The sequence below is a fragment of the Orbicella faveolata genome, unplaced genomic scaffold, assembly GCF_042242905.1.
Source record: "Orbicella faveolata isolate gen_17 unplaced genomic scaffold, um_ofav_v1 contig_4, whole genome shotgun sequence".
In the NCBI taxonomy this organism is placed as follows: domain Eukaryota; kingdom Metazoa; phylum Cnidaria; class Anthozoa; order Scleractinia; family Merulinidae; genus Orbicella; species Orbicella faveolata.
The window spans coordinates 3,135,685-3,151,218 of NW_028301569.1; the positions used below are offsets into that span (position 1 = coordinate 3,135,685).

Genomic DNA, 15,534 nt, shown 5'->3' on the forward strand with positions numbered 1-15,534 from the left:
CATGGAAACATTGCAGATGACCCAAGTGATGTCAATTCCACTGTACATTGTCTCCCAAGGCCACTAAATGAATCACAAACTATTCCTATAAAATTTAAAAGGCGTCTCAGTTATAAGCACCATTATCAGTTTCAGAATGTTAGAACTAAGAGAGTATTAGATGCAGCCAAATATCTTGTAGACACAAGTGAGACCCTGTTGGGGGTAAATTCTGACAAGCGACATGGCCTTGAAACGGCGACATGAGAGCAATGAATTGGCGACGAACGACAGACTACCCCAGCGAAATAGGGAAAACGACACCAATGGCAAGATAGACCGACAACGAATTTCGGAACTAAGAATGCAGTGATTGTTTTAAACGTCTGAGTCGAAGTAAAGACGCATTTCCAGAGTTTTAAATGTGTTTTCCTCTCTCACGTGCGATGTCGACTGGTCGTGAAACCCAGGCTTTCTTATATATGCTAAAACGTCCAACGTTGAATAAATCGAGTCCGTCATTGCTGAGTATTTTTCTCACTCTCAGTTGAGTGAGCAGCGCCCTAAAACCGCTAAAGACACGCTTAAGGAAAAAGGAAAGAGATCTTCGAAAGGATGCTTCATATTTTTATCAGTGGGTCACCAGTAAAAAAATATGAAGTTGTATTATCAACAAATGGCATTATGGAAGGAAAAGAGAGACAGGGGGAAAGCTGGCAAGGTCTTCTCGTCTTCAGCAGAAAGTAAGGGTTACGCCAAATTCTTAGGAACATTATAGATAGGAGAGATTATCTGACTGAGGCCGTTGAGATTTTGAGTTAAAGAACGGTTGTTAAACATAGACATGGTAAAAATAGTCATAGGTTCGACTGTACTTTAGGTCCAAATAGTGACTGGAAAAAGGCTGAAAATAGCAATACACCGATTCCAGAAAAAAACCGGAAGTTGCATGCAAGCCAGGCTTAATAACCCTCGAGCTTTCAAAATGGTGGACGAAATGTTGGGGAAGAACGAAAAAATCTGAATGTATGTAGCTTAGAGCTACTTGTCTGGAGCAAATGTGGTAAGGAAAAGGAAAAGAGTTGGACACAAGTGTTGTGCGGCTGCAAACTCTAATAATCGAAGCAAAAACCGACCTGATTTATCATTTCCACGACTGAGATTCCTTCGGACAAGCCAGATAAACAAAGGATGAAAAAGTGGGAAATACTTATGAAAAGGGGAGATGCCTATTTTACTTCGGTAGGAAATAATTTCTGTTGTTCCGAGCACTTCTTACCAAGTGCTTTTAAACTGAGTACACTTATTGAAACTGGGAGCCGTACCCTCGGTTTTCCCCTGGACAAAAGTTGATGAGGAATCTCTGTGTAGATCGACAAGATGCGAGGCATCTGAGTCAGGCAAAGAAAAAATGAATACCCATCAGCTTCAATCAACTTAGGAATTAATCAGCTTTCATGCCTCTGAGGTAGACAAAAAAAGTTTCCAAAAAAACAGTGCTGAATATGGAAGGACATTAGTGATTTAAATACAGCCATTGATGAATTTTGAATCTTTTTTTACTCGCTTAATATTTCAGCAAGAACTGGCTTTTAGGTTTAGCAGCAAATATTACTATTCAACATGTCATTTGATTTGGTTTGAATTTTTAAGTAACTACATTGAGGATCGGAAAGGTGATGGCCTGCTGGTTAATGCGAACGACTCCGGATCGAGCAGTCCGGGTTCGAGTCCTGTTTGAGGATATTGCGTTGTGTTTTTAGGCAACACACTTGACTATTTCAGTGCCTTTCTTCCCCCAAGTGTGTAAATCAGTACCGGCGAATTTAATGCTGGTGGTAACCTTGCGATGGACTAGCGTCCCGTCCCCGTCTGGGAGGAAGTAGAAATACCCCTATTCGCTTCATGCTTCAGAAACCAGAGATAAGCGCCGACTTGGCTCGTATGCAGACCTTATCTACCTCTGCATTGAGAACTTATTTCTGAACCTAAGTCGACCGATTGATTCGCAACATTTACAACGGTCGAGAAAGAAGACAGATGGCTGACTTATTATGTAATAAGATAGAAGCATTCGAAAAAAGAATACAATCAAAAAACTTATATGCACATGACACCGGCTTTGGTGCCAAAAGATATTAATTTCATTGCATTACGGTTTCATTACATTTCAGATAGCATTGCAATCCGATTTTATTTCAGCCAGATTTCATTTTCCTCCTTTTGTTTTTGTTAATGTATCACTGCTTCCTTGAGTTTGTTGTTGGTTCTCGCCTGGCTCCAAGGGTTTTTTTCCCGGTCACTCCGGTTTCCCTCCATCCTGAAAATCCGGCATTGCCAAATTCCAATTTGATCAGGTTAGAGGACCTTCATGAAAACTAGCTGTGGCTGATTTGGCTTCCTCTCTAAATATTATAATTTATTTATTTATGCATTTATTTTTTTCTAGGAGGAACTCATTTGACGTATCAGCACATCAAATTCAGGAAAACGGAGCACTTAGAGAGATTTTCAAAGCCACCGGCGGTAAATTATGGCGGACAAAATGTTAAAAGGCAGTTCAGAAACCTTCTTGAATCAATTTTTACCCAAACGTTTATCGAGAATTATGCCCGTCAGAACCCCGTCGATCGATTTTGCCTCATGGAAAATTTAGAATGGAAGAAACGCTTGAAGCGACTGTTGGAGGGACAAACGACAAGGGGTTTGGTTACCTAGTAGTTTTACAGACAAATTTCCAAGCAGCGAGGGTTGAGATATAAACGCTGTGATCCAACAGCAATACAGCCTGGACGAAATCAAAGTCCCTCCGTAACGAGTACCTTTGTCTTGCGCCAAGAGTCACAAGGCAGCTTTTTATTCCAGCCTTGGATGGCGTCATTTTGCATTTCTGCAATCTATTCTCCAGACCAGAATTGTCGAGAGTTAAGTAAGTCTTTCTCGTAGGAGGTTTCGCTGACTCGGCAATTCTTTAGGAAATGATCAAGAGTCATTTTGGTAGCCCTTACCGCATTTTATTGCCGCGCAACGCTACTATGGCAGTTGTTCAAGGAGCAGTGATGTTTGGGCAGAAACCTGACCTACTTGAGTCTCGAATAATGACTTTGACCTACGGCATCCGTGTACACAAGTGGATTTTAGATGGGCTGCATCCGGAATCGAAGAAAAAAGTCATAGCAGGAATCCCACGCTGTAAAGATGTCTTCCTCAAATTCGTCAAAGTCAATGAAGTCGTTAAAGTCGGAGAAAAGCGTAGATTCCCCAGCTTTGCTTGTTTAACAGGCGAACAAAGACACGGAAAAACTGGTTCTTTCCGATCAGGACGTTCAGATTTGGAGTCTGTCACCGATTCTGATGTGGAAAAGACTCCTGGTCGCGGATTGGTACTTGAGACACCAGAAGCTTGGAAAACCAGGGACATTGAAATAAAGGTGCGCGTGGTAAATCTTACGAGTAGCACACAGTCTACAGCCTATCTAAACTTTTTAGCTACCAATTAGTGCATTGCTGAGTTCTGCAGTTGAATGCAGCACAGTGGAACAATAAGGTAAACATGTACGTCATGTTGGTGTTAGTGGTTTTTTGTTTTGACAAAGGAGGGAAACGTCTCGAAATTTATCCATTTCATAAAGACAACGACAACGCACACGTTCATTTTTCTTTAGTTTACAGAGGAAAAAATATGCAATATACAAATACAGAAAAGAAAAATCGAGTAGGTAATATTGATTTCAACAACAACAAGAAAAAATGTTTTTACAACTTGATGAAATAACGGAAAAACGGATCTCTTGAATACAGTTTTACAATATATGAAGTCATTAACTGGTAATTTTGTAATCATATAGTTGCTTTTTTTTGCTAAGGCCTAGCTGATGACCTTGTAGTAATAGATAGAAGTCGATATAACGACAACAAATAAGGCAGCTTCCACACTACGCCGGAGGAATTTGAAAATGCAGCTTTATTTCTACGGTTAGGCCTGCCGTCCACACTAAACGGAGCTTTCCGCAAACGCTCTTCAAACCGGAAGAATTTGGAAACGACGGCTTTCCGATTTCCCGAGGACGGAAAACATTTTGAAAATGGAGCTTTTCTAAAACGATGACGTCACGATAATCATGTGATTTCCCTGACCGCCGGAGTTTACCTCAAACACAAATCCAAAATGACCGGTGATTGTTGTGTCTTTAAATTCCTCCGGCGTAGTGTGAATGGAAATCATTTGATGCGTTTTCAGAGTGAAAGCTCCGTTTTCAAATTCCTCTGGCATAGAGTGGACGGGATCTTATTAGTAGTAGTAACTTATTTTATCCACATATCGCATATAATGAATGCAAATATGCCCTACTAGATGTAATAAATAAGATGTTAATTTTAATTAGCTCTTAATAACCGAGCAGGAGGTCTGTATGGGAGAATCTTGACCGAGGTCGTGAGTACAGACCGAACGCAGTGAGGTCTGTACTCACGACAGGTCAAGTTTCTCCCATACAGACCGACTTAGCTCGGTTAATAAGATGTTTATTATATGGCAAAGAAGAAAACTTTAATTTGTTTAATGTAACTGGTTTGCTGACATTTTGCTTGCGAACGGCGTTGAGCTTAACTTAAACCTGGTGAAATTTGCTCGTTCTCTTTACTTTTCTTTTGTCATCAAGCTTTTGGCACTTCCATAAATGTTTGAGAAGAAACTAAAAGAAAATGGTCAACATTTTTGTATTTTAGTTTGCTACTTTTTTTAAACGCAAAATGAAACCGGTCTAGATGCCGATCTAGACGGGAAAATCTAGACCGCGGTCAATATCGATTTCAGCCAATCAAATTCGTGAATTCGGTAGATACCAGTCCTTGTGAGACACAGCCATATAATAAATAGTGATATTAAATCGCTTAAGTATAGAAACAAAAGTAATAAAATGATAATATAAATAGTAAAAAGTCAATAATGCTTTTACTATTAACTGAGATCACGGTTACTTTCACACGAAAATGGCAATAGCAGCTGTTTTAAGGTTCTCCTAAGTACTGGAAGTGACGCTGATTTCCTAGTCTTGTCTGGCAAATTGTTCCCTGGTAAAATTAAAATGCTCTATGAGCAAACTTGTGAAAACAACAGGTGAATGAAATTTATCAGGAACTCCTGAATATCGGCTCCTGATTATGATTATAATTTTGTCTTTGATTTGCATGCTTTGAATACGAGTTATGTTGTACTGAGTCGCTTGCCAAAGTATTAAAGAGACATTTAAATGAGAATGCATGACGATATAAATGAACAGGTCATTGCATGTACGTAAGGCCATGAAACTCGATTCCGAAGGTGGTGTAACTCGCCTAGCTGTGCTCAAAAACTAGCCTGTGTTTGCATGCAGCCTTACCAGCCCCGCCATCCTTTAGTGAACTTCCTTAAGGGGAAGTAACGGATCAATTAATTCCAGCAGTGTCTAGGTCCCTGCAGGCAATAGCTGGATATTTGCTTATGTCGTAATTCTGAAGGTGGGGCATTTGATATTTTATTATTAAGCAGAAGACGGGCATTTTGGCTATCCCCGGAACAACTAAATGAAAGTTTATGTCGGTTAGCTTTTTGCACACACCACGAGCCAGAGCTAACCGGAAGCTCAAAAATTCGCCAGGTCCGGTTGTTATGGGGTGATGTCATTTATCTGTTGGGTTGCTGTCATCGCGAAACTTTTGCGGTTCTATTGTGGTTAGCGATAATTGCTTCCAGTGAGAGTAATTGTGTACAAAAGTAACCTGGTTATTTTCAGATATGATCTGGCCACATAATTGATATTTTATAATAAATTTTCATAACGCGGGAATATTGCGCGGTCATATATAAAAAAGACTTCGACTTCGAATGAACCCGTCATCGGTCGTTGAAAACGGACACAAAACGAGATGTGCCTCTGAGTTAGAAGATATGGTGTCTCTCTGACGCATTTGTGCGAAATTGAGCCAATTTCCAATCGAATTTGCCTCGAGGAGTCAAAGAAGGCGCGTGGGTTTTCTTTTCACGGGAAGGGAAACAAAGGAGCTGCCCTGACTATACATTTGGATTGGTTTTCGCTTAAACCATAAAACAGTTGTTGAAAACCAAACGAAACCGCCAGCCACAATTGCGTTATACATGAATTCATTCACCCAAGAACGACGGAGAGAACCAGAGAGTGTTTTCAGCTTGCGCTGCCCGTGACCAACCTCCCAGAGCATCGAATCAAGACAACAGCTGCAAAACTCAACAAGTCAAACGCACCAAGTTAAGTTTTCTGATTAATATTTTATTTACATCATAACTAACACCCATTGTCATGCTTTTAGACTGTATGGGGACTAGATAGCTTCTAAAATGTTAAATCACTATTTTCATTCGTGGGTTAGACCCCCGGGGCAGGTACTTTGGGAATTTCTGGGTGGGGATGTGCCGCTGTGTGACCTTGGAACCCTTAGCCTATACCAGAGCTAGTTCAGCTGAATTTTGCTAACCTATACTAGAGTAAACTCCCCAAATCCCCCCATCTATTGACACTGTTAAGGCTGATTTGCGTAAATTCAAACTTGCAGATTTGATGTTTTTATATTTTTGAGTGGCAATTTCTGGTTTCCTTACTCTAGATAAAATCTTCAACCAACCAGTCAGTTTTGTGAAAAATGATACCCTATTCTAGACCCAAACGCTCTGATTTATATACCCTATCCTAGAGTAAACTGCTTGAAAACCATACTTTTCACAGCGGCACATACCTATATAGCCCATTTATGGCAGTACACCAGCTTTCTGAAAGACGAATCCAGATATATAGTAAAATCACCATATAGCTACATATTATAAATCCGCTCTGGTTTGCCCACGCAAACGTCCTCGCAGTATTTCTACGTTACCGACTGCTACAGGATATTTTACAAAAACCACACAATTTTTCAGTAATAAGTGACACTATAGGAAACAAAAACAACAACAAAATCGTCATTTTTCCCTCGTGCGTGACATTACAGGAACATGTTACATATCCTTCTCTGGTTCATCCAGGCTGAGGTCCATGCAATACAGTCGCTGAGTGCTTCCGGATATGTAACAAAATCGTGATAGTGATTTTTCCGTCGTGCGTGACATTATAGTTAGGAACATGTTACATATCCTTTTCTGGTTCATCCAGGCTGAAGTCCATGCAGTACAGTTGCTGAGTGCTTCGGGATATGTAACAAAATCGTGATATTAATTTCTCCGTCGTACGTGACATTATGGGAACCTGTTACTTATCTTTTTCTGGTTCACCCAGGCTGAAGTCCATGCAACACACTTGCTGAGTGCTTCCGGATGTGTAACAAAATCGTGATAGTGATTTTTCCGTCGTGCGTGACATTATAGTTAGGAACATGTTACATATCCTTTTCTGGTTCATCCAGGCTGAAGTCCATGCAGTACAGTTGCTGAGTGCTTCGGGATATGTAACAAAATCGTGATATTAATTTCTCCGTCGTACGTGACATTATGGGAACCTGTTACTTATCTTTTTCTGGTTCACCCAGGCTGAAGTCCATGCAACACACTTGCTGAGTGCTTCCGGATGTGTAACAAAATCGTCATGGTGATTTTTCCGTCGTGCGTGACATTATAGGAACATGTTACATATCCTTTCTGGTTCATCCAGGCTGACGTCCATGCAATACAGTTGCTGAGTGCTTCGGGATATGTAACAAAATCGCCATAGTTATTTTTCCGTTGTGCGTGACATTGTAGGAACATGTTACATATCCTTTCTGGCTCATCCAGTCTGAAGTCCATGCAATACAGTTGCTGAGTGCTTCGGGATATGTAACAAAATCGTCATAGTTATTTTTCCGTCGTGCGTGACATTATAGGAACATGTTACATATCCTTTCTGGTTCATCCAGGCTGAAGTCCATGCAGTACAGTTGCTGAGTGCTTCGGGATAAGTTACAAAATCGTGATAGTGACATTTCCGTCGTTCTGTTTCCAGAATCGCTCGGCATTTCTCGTAAAGAATTACATTATGTACTCGAGATTTCTATCGCTCTTGAGAGCTTTGTCATAATTTTTGAGATAATTTCCTGACTGCCCATAACATTAACTGATTTTCAAAGTGTCGGTGCACATGATCTTCGAATTCGAATACTAGAAAATTCAGATTATTTTTAGAATCGCTAAGCAACAAACATGTATATAGAGAATACCCTAAACTGCCGTTTGCGCCCCAATCTAGAAAACACATTACTTCAACGTTATTTTTTCTTTTAATCCAAATTCTTCACGTCAGTCGCGCGATTTCCCGAATCGCCAACTATTAAAATGTTTTGTATCTTTCTGACACGATGGAATTGTGTTACAGTAAATATAATTTCACACTTTAGGATTATGACACATTAGTGCAAAACTTGACGCGTTTTATGGAACATAAACGATCACCGACAGGGATATGATTACACTGGAATGTTGTAAGCCACTGGATATCCCGTGGAGATGTAAGACTAAACGTTCTACATCTCCACGGGATCCCAGGTCTGTTTTTTGGTTGCTAAGAACGTCGACGTCTGGCTCGTTATGAAACAGTTGTCAATGCCTGTCTATTTCTACAAGCGGCACCATCTTCGAGTGAGATCGTTCAAGTCTCTCGGCGTGTACAAAAGTGACGCTCTGACGTGGACGGTACACTGCGACAATATAGTACAAAAGGCCAACCGATGTCGGTCACTAAAACGCAGCGGTGCTCCTTCTTCTGACATGTCAGAGTACACTGCTCACTTGTTCCGCGTGTCGCAAGTTTATTTGTACCTTGACTTCAGTGAATCCTGTCTATAAGCTCGTTAAAAGTCGCATACCTGATCTGCAAACCAATCAGTCATTGAGAGCTAGGAATTGAACTGTCTGTGCCACAGCCACCAATAGTTTTGGTGACTTCGTCACAGACAAGTAGCTGGCTTCTACGGCTTACGTATAACGTGGCACCGATACCGGGTTTCCTAACTGCTGCATCGTTCACTATCCAAAGCATATCATCAGGTCTTGGGAGGGTTATGGAGCGATTAGTGGACAGAGCGTGTTGGGCTGCATGGAATACGGTTCTAAGGTCATCGGACCATGTAATGGTCGCGTTGGACTGTCGGCTGGCTACTGTGTCGTCAAGTGGGGCCAGAAATGTCAAACATTTAGAGATTACCTTAGCGAGGACCTTGTAAGCGCCGATAAAGAAACGCAACGACCTGTCTTCGGGCTTTTTGAAGTATGTTTTGGACGTGAATCAGACCACAAGCTGCCACCACGCCATTAGTTTAACGAGTAAATCTATAGTTAAACGAGTAAATCTATAGTTAAAGGAGTAAATCTATCACACAAGTGAGCCGAAACACAACATGGCCGAGAAGAGCGCAACAAACGCACACAGCGAAACTAACGAAGTACCGCTGACCGGCACTGGCGCAATGAATAAAACACGATACAGGAAGACAGTGTCCAGTGCACTGTGGGTACAGATGACACTAGTGTTTTAATGGTTATCATCTATTTGGTGTCGTCACAGCTATACGCCATGACTGAATACGCCAGACGACCGACTTTGTCAGGGAAACAACGGTAGTCGTTTTGTTTAACTCATCCCTAAATATCTTTATTTACTTCCGGAAAATTAAAAAATATAAGACAAGCAATGAAGGACATTACTCGGTTTTGCTTTATCCCAAGCTAAGTGTCTACATCTCCAAATGTCCTTGTGAACGCTCTAAGCATAGAAGGCAGTCCACTGATGTTCCCGAAAACAGTGTCAACTACAATTTAATGATGGAACTTGGACCTTAACCAAGTACAAAAAGTGAAACTTCTTGGAAAGAAAGCAAAACTCGTTCAGTGGCTAAAATGAGAAGTAATTGAGATATATTACATGTCGCCTCTTACTACATGTTAGTAATTTGCTTTCATAGATCTACATTATTGATAATATATAGATTTAGGACAGCCTAAAAGCGTAGCTCCTGAGCCGAGTTGTTCAGAGCCAAATAACCCAGGAAAAGGTAAAATTTCGATTTGAGTTTTGTAACTTTGCGTTGAGGTTTTCTGTGTATTGTTTGGCCTTCTGTTTTGAGTTTTAATAATCACAACACACACAAAACAAAGCAGCAAAAAACATTTCCATAGAAGAAAAAGTTATTATTTGGTTAACTTTTAATCTTGGGTTAGCGTTAACCGGCTTCCGAACAACCCTGCCTTATTTTCAGCAAGTTAACCTCAAATGAGCCCGCGATCCAATCGAAAACTAGCACTTGATCAGCGGTCAACTTAAAAAAAACAGGCGACCTCGATGAGCTGTAAACTTGAGCCCGCGATATGGTCACGTGACACTGGTCAGCGGATACCTTGTTTTGACAGGTGTCAATGGATCATAACATGGATGTCTAATATCAAAGAAGTACACGGCAAATCAAGGCTGCATGTCTCTGTCAACCGATTATTTGGAGTATGGCCGCCATGTTGCGCGTTTCCGTCGTCGTCGTCGTCGCCGTCGTGCGTACGCGCCCACGAGCAATACCGCTAGCCATGATAACCAGGAGAAAATCAACTCACGGGTTTCCTTTTCTTTCCTATATGAGTATGGGGCTCTGCTTGGCGGCCCTTCGGGCCGCCGGAGCTCCGCTATTATTTTTCAGGATACTACACGACTTGGTAGAGTGAGAACAAAAAATTAAACTAATATAGAAACTACTCGATGTAGAGTCGTTTTTCGTTCTTGAAGTGGTCAGTTTGGCTAATCAACAAAATAGACATTTTTACAAACTGCCTAAAAAACAAAATGAATAACAATAACAATAATTTTACACAGTAAATGGTTTGAACCCAGGAGTATCAGTAGTTCGTATAGTTTGTCGACAAGATCAAGTGCTCCGACTGCCAGGCTTCCTACATTGGTGAGACTGGCAGAAACCTTAACACGAGACTGACTGAACACAAACGAGCCACGAGAAATGGTGATGCCAACAATCACATTGCTGTACATCACCAACTGACAAACCACAACATTGACTGGGACTCTGCTCAGTGCTTAACCTACAGTACAAACTATTTTCAACGACTGACTCTGGAAAGCTGGTACACTAACCTAGAACAAACGCCTCTTAACAGATGTCAACAACTACCGGCGCCTTACAAACGACTTATTCACGACAGAAACGAAGCCGACAAACGGACTTCTAACAGACCGACTTAACAATAGACGGACCAAAAACCGACCTACTTGACTAACAATAGACGGATCGAAACCCACCAATGACTGATGACAAACTTTACACGAGTCTTTCAGCCAATACCATCATGACTATACTGACCAATCACGTTCAACGGACCAGACTTATAACATCATCGACTGACAAACACTATTCACTTGACTCTGAAGATGACTTCCGCTCAGGTTGTCGAAACGTCAGTCACCAACAACAGTTCTTTTCAGAACTACACTCACCCGGACGATCACCCTATACGAACTAATAATTTTACATGTAGTCTACGATAGTGGAATGTGTGAAGATTTGTAAATAGGTTTTCTGAGGAGATTTTAATAAAGTTCTTCTTCTTATTATTATTCAAAAAATAGAATAATAATAATAATAATAATAATAATAATAATGATAATAATAAAGATTTAAGTAGGATTCCGAACGACCTTTGGTGCAGTTTCCAGCTCTTTCTAGTAGTTTTACTTGAACGGATCAATGCTATCTCTCTTTATCAACTCACGTTAAGATATCAGTAACACGCAAATGCCCAATATCATTTGTGTTGAACAAGCTGCAGTTATTGTAAAATTGATTGTGAAGCTGGGAACATGACGTTACTATTTTTTATTGATCTCCGGCTGTCTTGTTGACTTATTTCCCACGCTCCGGAACAGCTGACTAATGATAATTTGCATTCAGAAAACGATTCAGACCTTGGTAGTACGTGTTTTGCTTTGCAAAGAAAGTAGTTGTTTATTGGTCTTAAAAGAAGAACCGAAGAAACAACTCCGATAATTAATTAAAAAGGCAAGTACATAACTCAGTAATGGCTCATAATATTACCTTTAAAAGATACATTGCAAAGTGCACACTTGGGGTAGGGGATAAATTGCGACGGTTGTTACTTCACCCCCACACTCGAGAGCTCCTACTAAAACGAGACGAAATTCGTTATGGATAGAAGTGAACATCATTTTCTAGAAGTGTTCGATTCATTTAACCGCTATGCGTGGGAATAGGTTTGCTCGCAGTGTTAGTGTTTTGCACTTGGTAAATAAATGAACTATTTTTGATATTTTAGTGCATAACAGTATTTTGCTCAGCCTGTAGGGCGCTTCAAAATCAAATTGAGAGGTAAAAAATGTGCAGCTATACTACAGATTAAAAATGTTCAATAAGATATATTTGTCATCCCATGATTTCGAAACTTTGAACAATGTTTCCTTTGATTCCTGGGTTACCAAATCCATGGACTATTTGTACCTGTTAACTTGTAGTAAAGACTCAACTTGACATAAAGTTGTACCTTCTCGTACCTTCTTAACTTATATTCAGTTGAGTGAAAACATGTAGGGTTAAGACGTTGTTCGTAGAAAAAAGCTTGAGACTAAGTTATCATCATATAGTGTCCTTTGACTAGCCATTCTACGTTAACGAAGGTATAGTATAGCCCATTAAGGTAAACCATTGTCGACTAAAGGCAAATCACCGGAAAATTCGATTTAAAATTTTCACTGCATTTCTTGCGCTAGTAATATTTCAAAACGAAGGGAAATTGTAGTAAACTGTTACCTATATATATTTTTGGTATCGTTACCTCGTCTAAATAATCCAAAACAAATTATCGGGCATATTTCCTAACAGATATTGCCCCCCAAAATTGTCTTAAAATTATACACCCATGAACACTTTCCACAATTAAAAACAGTTAAAGCGCGTGGCAAATTTTCGAACAACTTTTGTTGACACGTTAAAACGCTCTTTTTTTTTTTTTGGGTGAAAAACACTCGAAATGAGATTTTAATATTGTTAGGGGAAAAAATATGTGGTTTTATTAACATCAGTGGTCCAGAATTTTGAATCGCACAATTATATTCAAAGTATATATCTTTGAACACCTGAGTAAATATGTGTGTTAATGTTGCACGCCTGAGTAAATTAAAGTCTGAATTTGCATTTTAATCTCCCCGAAGATCACGTAACTGTCTTGCGCTGTTCTTCTAGTTTTCACCTATAAAAAAATGTTTTCTCTGTTAGAGACGTACCAAAATTTCTTGATTTCTGCATAAAATTGGCCACAATTTTTCGTTAATTTTTAATTTGCGCTGCCGTGCAAATTACTGCGCGCACTTTGGTTAGCCTAAGGGCTTGTGCAATATACAGATAATTTTCAATTCTCAATCATAGATGTAGTGTAAGTACTTTATTGCACTCGTATTTATATGATTAACTAAACAATTCCATACGGTAATAGGTTCTATTCTTGTTTTTCTGTTTCTTTTTACTCTTTCTTTCATTATTATAGCCAAAGGTGGCAGCAAGCTGTTTGAAGGAAGACACTGAGACTCTCTTTACCGTTGTTGCAATTAACTGTAAAGACTACTGACCGCCGGTGATAACAGTGAAAATTCAACACATATATACTGACGTTCCATATGCATTTTATCCTGGATTAACCTGAACGAGCTAGAGCTGCGTTTATCGCTGATAAAATGGCCAACTTAACAGAAGATGGAAACCACACGACTCATGAAACTTTCTATTGCTCTGTAGCGATTAGTGGAACACAACAAAGTATATTTCTTTCAACCTTGAATATTCTTATATCTATCACTGCATTTCTTGGGAATGCTTTGATCATTGTCGCTCTTCAAAAGGTCTCGTCTCTTCATTCGTCGTCAAAGCTTTTGTTTCGTTACCTTGCCTACACCGATCTTTGCGTAGGCCTGATTTTACAGCCTCTTTACATTACATATTTACTGTCCGCAGAAAGTTCCAAATATTGTTACTATTTTGAGCCCATTACGTACATGGTAGCTGCCGTTTTTTGTGGAGTGTCGTTATCAACATTGACTGCAATAAGTGTGGACAGGCTTCTCGCCCTGTTATTGGGGTTAAGATACAGACATGTGGTAACTTTGAGGCGAGTACAGGTTGTTGTGGTTTTGTTTTGGGTTTTTCACGGTGCCACGGCGATGACATACCTTTACAGCGACATTCTCACTGTAGCTATCGTCGGTACAGGACTGTTACTTTGTTTAGTAACCTCGATCTTCAGTTACACGAACGTCTATATTATGCTCCACCATCACCAAACTCATGTTCAAGTACACGAAGATGACGACCAAGAGGAGTCCAAAAAAGTGGAAACTCATATAACTATAACAAAATACAAAAAGACAGTATCAAGTGCAATGTGGTTGCAAATGGCATTACTAGTTTGTTATCTTCCTTTTGGTATAGCAACGATGGTAGTTTATTTAAGTGAAGCTTATCCGCCATCCCTGGCACTCGTTTGGGAACTCACATTATCTCTCCTTACTTTTAACTCTTCTCTTAACCCGGTTCTTTATTGCTGGAAAATCAGAGGAGTACGACAAGCAGTAAAGAAAATAATAAGGAAGCTAGTCTGTCCTGTCAAGTTAACTGTACTATTGGCCTAGACTGCAAAGAAAATAATTATACTGAGAGCATGTTAGTTACAAAAGTGTTATCGCACACATTATTTCTGAGTTCTAGGAAAAGTAAATAAAGGAGCCTAAGTGTGAAAGCAGTAAACATTTTTACTTTTCTTTATTTTTAACTATTCAGTCAGGTCTGCATGATTAGAGCCGAGTTTCTCTCCAGAAAATCGTTACAATTTCCAAAATAACAGGTAAAGAAGTGATAAGTTAATAAAGATGGTGAATTTTAAGCTCGGTAACGAAATGTGAAGGTGAATTAATCAACATGACGCGAGCGTGGGACAAAGAAAAATTCTGAGTCCCCGACAGGAATTGAACCCATGACCTCCCGAACACCGGGCGGGCGCTCTATCCACTGAGCTACGAGAACTCATGGAGAGCAAGGTCATTTAACTGAGTTCATATATGATAGGTGTCCTGCATACTGCTAGGATCAACGCTATCGAATTCACCATCTTTATTAACTTATCACTACTCACGATGAGAATCTCACCAGTTGTCCAGCTTAACTCTCAATGTCTATTCCTTACTGTAGACAACATTTCTGAGTTCTAGAAAAAAATTAAACGAGCTTGAATGTAAAAGGAGGGAACATTTCTCTTTATTTTATTCCTTACTATTTAGTCAAATCTGAAAAGAATCAAGTTTCTTTTGAGAAAATCGCCTCAATTTTCCAAATGACTGGTAAAGAACACATATCAGATCAGCAGTGGGCGTTGTTTTGATGTACTCAATACAAATTTCAGGAGCAATAATAACAATAACAACAATCCTCATTGAACATCCAGATTTGTTGCTTCCTACAAGTATAGGCAAGAGAATCTCACCAGTTGTCCAGCTTAACTCTCAATGTCTATTCCTT

General features: G+C 39.8%; 1 protein-coding gene and 1 pseudogene across 1 annotated transcript; both read left to right on the forward strand.

The window, feature by feature from the left end:
- Positions 1-2,100: 2,100 nt before the first annotated feature.
- LOC149100948 (heat shock 70 kDa protein 12A-like) lies at positions 2,101-3,479 on the forward strand (annotated as a pseudogene).
- A 9,496-nt stretch (positions 3,480-12,975) lies between these two features.
- LOC149100949 (adenosine receptor A3-like) lies at positions 12,976-14,964 on the forward strand. Its single transcript, XM_089276185.1, has 2 exons — positions 12,976-13,402; positions 13,514-14,964. The coding sequence occupies exon 2, from the start codon at positions 13,701-13,703 to the stop codon at positions 14,649-14,651; it is 951 nt and encodes a 316-aa protein (XP_089132311.1). The 5' UTR covers positions 12,976-13,402; positions 13,514-13,700; the 3' UTR covers positions 14,652-14,964.
- Positions 14,965-15,534: the final 570 nt, after the last annotated feature.

Bases quoted from the DNA above. Each gene is read 5' to 3' on its own strand.
- LOC149100949 (XM_089276185.1), top strand. From the start codon at position 13,701: ATGGCCAACTTAACAGAAGATGGAAACCACACGACTCATGAAACTTTC.